The 8,490-nt window shown below is 43.2% G+C and overlaps 1 protein-coding gene across 2 annotated transcripts in view; it reads right to left on the bottom strand.

The window, feature by feature from the left end:
• Window positions 1-706: 706 nt before the first annotated feature.
• ext1c (exostoses (multiple) 1c) overlaps window positions 707-8,490 on the bottom strand; it is a 99,474-nt gene continuing 91,690 nt past the window's right edge. For both annotated transcript variants that reach the window (XM_020648459.3, XM_020648460.3), the window contains exons 6-12: window positions 7,665-7,797; window positions 6,861-6,979; window positions 6,194-6,289; window positions 5,681-5,767; window positions 5,427-5,587; window positions 1,562-1,733; window positions 707-1,455 (exon numbers count right to left, since the gene is read on the bottom strand). In XM_020648459.3, the coding sequence (XP_020504115.1) occupies window positions 1,270-1,455; window positions 1,562-1,733; window positions 5,427-5,587; window positions 5,681-5,767; window positions 6,194-6,289; window positions 6,861-6,979; window positions 7,665-7,797 (954 nt within the window). In that variant the 3' untranslated portion in view covers window positions 707-1,269. The remainder of the gene's footprint in view (window positions 1,456-1,561; window positions 1,734-5,426; window positions 5,588-5,680; window positions 5,768-6,193; window positions 6,290-6,860; window positions 6,980-7,664; window positions 7,798-8,490) is intronic.

Raw genomic sequence — 8,490 nt, 5'->3', positions numbered from 1 at the left:
ACAGACAGAGTTTTATGTGGGTTTCCAAATCACTCATGCACAACATTCCTCACTGCGTACTATTACAAAGTTTCCCATGATGCCTCGTACACCACTACACTCGTCCTCAGCTGCATTTCTCTCATCAAATTAATACTCCAGTCAGAATGCTCTTCAAGATACCCTGGCCCAGAACAATTTACGTTTGCAATTAAGAATTTACTTTTTGAGCTGCATGCTAAGATAAAGATGAGGAATCCAAGTTGATCTATCCTGTAGTTCTTTTTGATAACCAATTACATCAACAGATTTGGCCCCAAAGAGTTTAAGAACACTGCACACATTTTTAATAATATACCAAACTTGAATAGGTAGACATAAAGTAGATAATTTAAATGTTATCCCTTATAGAGAAATGGTTTTGTGTGGAGTACATCTTAATTAGTATTCAGGACCAGTATGAGGTCTTGCCCCCCCCCCCCCCCACCACCCCTCCAAATTATTTCTACTACTTTAATTTTCCAAAATATTGCCAGTAATCACATCCTGGTCATTGCAGCCACATCATTCCCCGTTGTCATCCAAGTTTATGTTGAGATACAATATTTCAGCTTCTCTAAAGGCACCATGAGGAAATCTTGTTCCTTCACCTCTGCAGAGAATCCTCCTCTGAATAAGAGACGTGCAAAGCAGGGGAAAAACTCCAGACGTAATGCAGAACCATGAATTTGCATTTATAAATCATTTTATTGGTTTTTACAGTTAGCATTTTGATGTGAAATGATCTGTTTCCATGACAACAGTCCCTGCACAGTAATGCTCAGACACACGTCGACAGTAAGGGTGCATGGCACCGACACAAGTCCACTGGGTGCCTTTGGCATGAGACAGCCTTCCTTTTCACTTGGTCACAGCAGTCGCACACTGTCATGTGAGCAGCCCGTACACGTTTGTTTACTCGTGTCCAATAGAGATTGTCCTTTCACTGGGACCTTTCAAGGCCCCTTACTTTCCTCGCTCTGTTGACACTGCACTCATGGACGGGGGTAGAACTCTTTCAACTTCAGTGGGCCCGTTTCTCTTCATATTTATATTAATAAGACCAGAACAGTCCACCAGGGTCTGTCTGATGATTGAATGCTGAACACTTTGTCCACGTCCCAGACCGCCTTAGCATCCCATCTTGACCTTTCCACCACTGATTGGTCTCATTGTCTTAATCCAAAAGGCCACTATACAAGACCTTGCGTCTCTCCACAGCCTGTTCTGTCCATTCTTTCCCCGTCGTTTTCACGCTCTCTCCAGGTCTTTGTACTTCTTGCGGAGGACAGACACTTGATCTTTGAAGAGCACGGGGTCCAGGCGAAACTGAGAGTGGACCAGAGGCATGTAGCCAAACCAGTTGGCGAAGGTGTTGACACACTCCTGCCGCTGGTTGAAGTGCTCCGGGTTGGCCCAGGGGACGCTCTTTGTACCCTGGAAAAAAATGGAAACAAGATGCTGACATGTACCATCCAGTCAAAAGCATCAAACAGGCAGCAGCGTGAAACACAAGTGACAAGAGACAAACGGCTCTGCTTACCCCCGGACTGGGCAGCTCTTTGTACTGCTTCCTTTGGGCCACTTTGATCGGCGGCAGGTGAGTGACAGCAGCGACCAGGAAGTTCATCAGGATGTCCTCACAGTTGGAGGTGCGATCCACCAGAGTCCGCAGAGACTGGGGCAGGTAGTGGGAGAACAGGTAGTGGTAGTACCTGTGGGACAAGTCACATCGTTGAAAATGAAGAGAGGACAGATAGTTTATAGGACCGCCATGAAACCTCAATATTGCAAAACGGCACAATTGTCAAGTGAACCACCCACAGTGCAGATTTGACCCTGAATCTTATCCAGCTTTCTGCATGGCTTCCCTGTAAATCACGTTAATAATATTAAAACATGTCATCTTATTAGCCTCTCTCCTGAACATTGATCACAGTGTTATAAGGCAGCTTAAAAGAATAAATCACATTTTGTCCAGTAAGATATTACAAATGTACAAGTCAAGAATATAACCGTTCATCAGTTTCTCCTTCTTGCAGCAACACTTTGTCACATCTGTCGCCAGCGTGCAGAACCTGATGTTCTGCTCCACTGTAATTAGTCTCTAATCAATTTCAGCGTCTTCCTCTTGCACTCGCAGCCCAAACAGTAAATCTGTTTAGACAAGCACATACGCCACACACCTACACGCAGAATTTCCACACAGTTAGTCAGAGGTGGAGGCCAGTGGGCAGCCTATACCTGTACGGAAACATCTACAGAGTAGGCTAGATGCTGTGATGTATGTTGATATGTAACCGGGACCAGGTAACCATTTCACCTACAACAGGGATTTGATATTTATAGAGCACAACAAGCTAAGCCCCCTGGGGCACGAGGCATATCTTCCTTATTCCTTAAAGGCTTTATATGTGATTTTTTGATCCAGCAGATGTCGCCCTTGAGCACCAGCATGAAACCAAAACAACTCGCGCTGCTGCATTGTTGTGTTAGCATGCTAATGCTAGCGATCTTTATTACACTGGTATCTTCACACTGCATGTAAATTTACCTGAAATGAGCGTGATCTAGAAACACAGTTAAGCAGTGAGTACAGTATGTTATTCTTCATTTCTCTAGTCCCTCAATTAAACAACTTTTATACTCGAGGGGAGGAGTCAGCCGGCCGTCCAGGCGATGTAAACAAACTGAAGATAGGACTCTGAAAACTCTGAAAACATCACAGACAGTGGGACTCGGGTGTTACACCCATTGTAGACAGTCATGACTCACAGTTATTTTCAGAGGATATACTTGATTTATATTACATTAAAGTGTGAAGCATATAAAGACTTTAAATTTGCAGGACCAAACATTTAAGTGCAGCACTTTTCATTCTGCTGGACTTCTTGCATTACTTTTGAAAGTCGAAGCACCTGTCAGGCTTTTTTTGGGCTTTATTTGTGCCTTTATTGGAGTGATAGGACAGTGGACAGAGTGGGAAATTAGGGCGAGAGACAGTAGGGGAATGTGGGAAAGGATCCCCACCCCAGAGGACCACAGCCTCCACACATAGGGGGCGCACACACCAACCTACACTCCACTACCGGCGCCCCGGTATTAAAGTAAGTTTTAATGGCCGAGGAATTTTAATGGACCACATTTAACTTTGTGCAAGTGATTGTTGTTATTGGATTTTCTCAAATGAAAAGATTTATTTTCATTGACATAGCAGCCCATATTGTGAAAAAGCCATTTGGTGCGCTGTCACATCATTTTAATAATCCAATATACAGTTAAGTAATTTGATCATTTGCGTGTAAATGGCTTAATTAAGGGATCTCACAATGAGAGAGGCAGGTTTTAAACAACTACTCATTGTCCTCTCACTGTTTAATCGGTGAATCAGACATTCTAGGTAATGCAAATGGGCCTCAAAGTGTCTGCGGGCATAACCCTAAGAGCTGTGTAGATTCAATTAGCATGAGAGAGAAACTGTTTTCATTGCAACTCGCTGACAAAAATGACGGCTTTGTCTCAGAATGTCACAGGGCTTCGGCATCTTTTTTAAACACCCGTCTGTTGAGTAATTACATCCAGATTGTTGAAGAACTCAACGTCCCTCTGCTGTTGCACCTTTCGACTTCTGCCTTTTCAAATGAATCAAACTGCTCCAAGAAATCCCCGAGTGATTCACCCTCTCCTTTTTCGACTCGCTCACTCGTACATACAAATAATTATCCTCAGTACTTTGGCTTCCTGTTTGATTGTCCCTTTTTAGAGATTCATGTCAGCGTGCATGCTGCTGCTGCATTTCATCAAGGTGTTGCTTGTTTTTCTCTGCTTGGATCTGGGTTGTGTAATCCATGTTGAGTTGGTATGTGTGAGTCTAAATGTGGTTATCGGTGTGTGCATAGTAACAGCAGATAATGTTAAAGACAAATCTGTGGGAAAGGGAAAGGGGATAAACAGTCAGTGCCTCAGTCAGCCATGTAGCTGTGTTGAGTTCAACTGTTTCAACTGCAATCTCAAAAACTATGGTATGGATTGCTATGAGATTTTGTACAAACATTCTTGGTTCCTACACGATGAATCCCAGGGACCATTGTGATCCCCCAACCCTACTAGTGAAACGGAATCTTTACTTGCCCCCTCCAGTATCCCAACACCTCACATTACATTTTGTGTCCTCAGAATATGAAGCCATGATGAGGTTGAAGTTCTCAAACACTATGGGACAAATTCAATTAACTTTTTGTCATATAAAAAACAAGCGTATCGACCTCAACCTCCTTATTATCTACAAAGCCCTCCATAACCTGGCCCACCCACACTCTTCTCTCTACTGACCCAAACCTCCTGTCCCCCTCTCCCCTTGTAGGACCAACCATCAGTCCCGGGGGTACAGGGCCTTCTCCATTGCCGCTCCCAGTTGGGCTTGACCCTCTACTTTTGCGATCTTCCGGCTTTTGCATTCAAAGTTCAAATCTCACAATCCAATCATTTAAATTGTGGTTGCATAGGTCCAAAACCAGTAACACACCCATCAGCCTTTGCTATTCTCTGCATGTAGAGAGCTCCCACTCTCTGGAACTCACTCCCAAAAAACATCAGAGACCCACCCATCACTCTCCACCTTCACGAAAACCCTAAAAACTCACCTCTTAAACATCGCCTACAAACATTAACAAACTCTGTTCCCACCCTCTTTCTCTTAGACTATTTCTTCTTTGTTTTGTTTTGTTGTTGGTCTTTGTTCAGCATCTGAGTATTCAGGATAAGCACTTAGTCTAATGTATTATTATTATTATGTTTCCCACGAGATAAGTGGTAATAACTTTGGTATAGAGGTCTTCAAAGGTCCACAATCTAAGACCTGTACTAATGCACTTCAGGGTGTTCTTTCCCAGATCAGATTGAACCCTTAATTTTTCAAACAGTATTTTTTTACTGAACTCTTTTTTGCACAGAATATAACAAACCTGACCCTGGGTTCTTTGAAAAAAAGTTAAATTGCAAGTAAAGTTGCTCAAAAGGAGACTTCACTGAGCACATATCGAACTGGACCCGACCCTGTTTGGGCCCTGGGTGAGGTCTCGGGTCCAGTTGGGCTTGACCCTCTACTTTTGCAATCTTTTGGCTTTTGCTTTTTTTTTTTTTTTACTCAGTTTTTATTGAATTTTTACGAGTTATACAGCACAAAGAAAAGGAAGAAAAGCACAGACTTACACATGAGAAACAAAAACAGCACAGGAATGCATACTAAAATACAAAACAGGCAAGGTCAAAGAGTCACATTTTCCGGCTTTTGCTTTAAAAGTTCAAATCTCACAATCCAATCACTGAAATTGTGATTACATAGACACAAAAACCAGTGACACTCCCATCAGCCTTAGCTGCTCTCTGCATGTAGACTGTTGGTGTACCTGTGGTAGAAGGCAGCTCCAGTCAGGACTATGGAGTAATCATTGGTCCATTTGGAGGTGTACCCCCAGGCACGCTTCAGGGGATCCCAGAAGTGACTCCTGGGAGGGTAGCCGACGATCCGCTCGGGGAAGCTCCGCCACACCAGGAAGGCAAAATTCACCTACAAGAAACAGAAATCAGTTGTTGCAACTTTTTCCAGGAATACTCGATCGTTTCATATTTTTATTTTTTCTTCTTCTTTGTTTTGAATTACCTCACTGGTCAGCAGGACCGTATCCTCATCCAGACTCAGCACCGCTTCTGTCTCTATGGCAACATGAGGTAGGAACCGACTGGTTGTCTGAGAGAGAGAGACACACGGTAATACATTTTAAAGCTCTGTTACTGGAGGATGTATATCGTCTGGTCTGTACTTCAGAGAGATTACGAGAAGGAGACAGAGATGATTGTGTTAGAGTAAATCATGGTGAGTGACTGAGAGGAGGGAATCACTATGGATTTTTTTGTGTGTGTCTGGAGTTCAAAATAAAAGACACACAGGGTAAAGGAGGCGGGAGAAATGTGCAGAGCGAGTGACATTTATGAAAGCCAACGCCACACGGATCAGTGGACACATCAGATACACACGGATAGGATGAAAAAACCCCAGAGTAACAGATTTATGAAGGATAGAAAAAAAAAACAGAGTGAGCAGCCGACAGTTTGTCACGCTGTCACTCAGACAGTCAGAGCGGTGCATGAGTGGTGAGTGGCACCAGTCCCTCACCTTCCTCCTCCCGTCTGTCACTGTGAGGGGGACGGGCATGGGAGGCCATTTGCTGCGGCTGGGTGGCGGCTTCTCGCTGTTCCAGAGGATGATGATCTGAGCAGGCAACACAAACACATCAGACTGATCAGGAAAAGACTCAACAGACTTTTTGATACCGCATGCTTAAAATGATTCAATCACTGTTATCGTTTATAATCATAATGGAATCAAAAAATATCAACTTTTGTAAAACTACAGTCATATTTTCACCCAAAAGTTGCTGCCAGAGAAGCACTGTGTAAATTGCACAAATAAGTTGGCAACCTTTTGGATACTGAAATGTTGCCAACATGATGTGGAAAATTAGAAAGTGTGCAGGAATTTGCTTGCCATGTTTGATAATTACAAACTATAAACTACCGAATATTTGGTGCCTGTGACTTTAATTTCAGTTGCCGTGGTAACGAAGCAGGTACAGATATTGTTTGATTTTTACCAGAATCGTATGCATATTAAGAATTCTTGTATCATGACACCCCCACAGTTTACATCAATCAAACCAGACAGATTGCTGAAAGTAATTCTTCACAAAATATCATATCTTGCATGGATTCATTTGTTAATATTGCTTGGCTGATAGTGACCGTTTGTGGCTATACAGTTTTCTCTTGTACTTTGTGTATACCTGCGAGCAGTATTTGGACTTGGAGACCACCTGAAGCAGCTTCATGATTGGCTGAGATTGGGAGATCAATGGAGAGACAGCTTGGATGACTGCAGTGAACTCTTGACCCGGACTGACCCCTGAAGATAAATTAGAAAAAAAAGTGTTTTGGGCGATCAGTTTGAATATCAATCAAGAGGCTACTCTAAACGAGAAACGATTGGAAGGATTGCATTTTACATGACAACATTCTGCAAAACAACAAAATGGAGAATTTGCATGAATATAAACTTCTTCCAGCATGTTTCAAAGGTCAAACATTAAAGGAGATAAACCACTCTTCTCTGATGGATCTGATGGATGGAGCAGGTACTGTACCTTTAAGGCAACAGACAAAAGTGCAACAGGCTGGAGACGCATGCAAAGCAAAGTCAACGACTAAAAAGCAAAAAAAACAAGTCATAAAAACTCTTTAAAGTTTATATTTTAGTCCAAGTGTCAGAGCAGTTTGAAGCATCGATGTGTATAGTTCTGGTTTCCTCTTTAAACAAAAGACTAATGTCATTAGTATCACTGAACAAATGTTCTAATCACATTATAATGCACACACAGTGGTTCCTCAATAGACCTTTTTTGCATGATTGCTTAATTAAAACCAATACACACAAGGACGCAAGAGAAATATTTGACTTGATATCCAGGCGTTGATTAATAATCTCTTCCTCCACAGCGCTCACGAAACAGTCTTAATCTCCATCGTTAATGTGCAATCAGATCACGATTTGCATGTGGATCCGTCTCTATTTGAACAGCGCGTGTACTCACCTAATCCCAGGTAGTAGAACGGGAAGTGTGCGAGGTGGGTGGAGTACTCCGGCAGGACCAGCAGACCTCCTGGCAGGGAGTTCCACATGTACTTGTTTCTGGATATGTGGGAGAAAACGCGGTCCTTGATGATCTGGGCAGAAGAAAAAGAAAGTATATGAGGGTTGTGATGGGTTTTTTTTTTTTGTTAGAAGTCGGGCTCATCTAAGCCGACGCCACGTTTATTCCTTCCCCCTCTAAGCCGCTGCATGAGAGTCTCGGAGCTTAATGTAAACTCCAGTGACACGCTTGTGTTTGTGCATCACCAGCTCTGATGATACAGTTTGTGTACTTCCTGTTGTACACCAACAGGAGGTGTCCAAGCGGCAGAAAACACCTGCCATGCTGACCCCCAGGGTGACTGCACAGCTGGGCCCCCATGGTGAGAGGTCTCCCCCCCCCCGCATGCTGCATGTATATAAGCAGCTTATCACCAACCTCCAGAAACCTCTCCTTTATTATCTCGAGCATAAATCCCCTGCAGAGAATACACCAGGGACCGCCAGACTCGCCTTTTATGAACATGTGTGAAGGCTATACCCCATCACCGTGCCATTTGTGCAGAATTCAGAGAATCTGTTGTTTCCTCGGCTAAAATCGACAACTGCCGGGCTGCGTTGAAAGCGACTCATATAAGGAGGCTGTTATTTATTTTCATGCATCGTCTAACCCTCGGGCCAACCTTCAAATGACATTCACTCAGCTGGAGGAGCTACCTCTGAAGTACATTTTTTTTCTCAGCTTGTTCAAAGAAAAAAAGATGGACGGAGAAAAGGATACACGTGTG

The sequence above is a fragment of the Labrus bergylta genome, chromosome 19 (genome assembly GCF_963930695.1).
Source record: "Labrus bergylta chromosome 19, fLabBer1.1, whole genome shotgun sequence".
Taxonomy (NCBI): domain Eukaryota; kingdom Metazoa; phylum Chordata; class Actinopteri; order Labriformes; family Labridae; genus Labrus; species Labrus bergylta.
The sequence above is the reverse complement of the archived record's forward strand: the minus strand, read 5'-3'. Positions and strand labels throughout refer to the sequence as shown.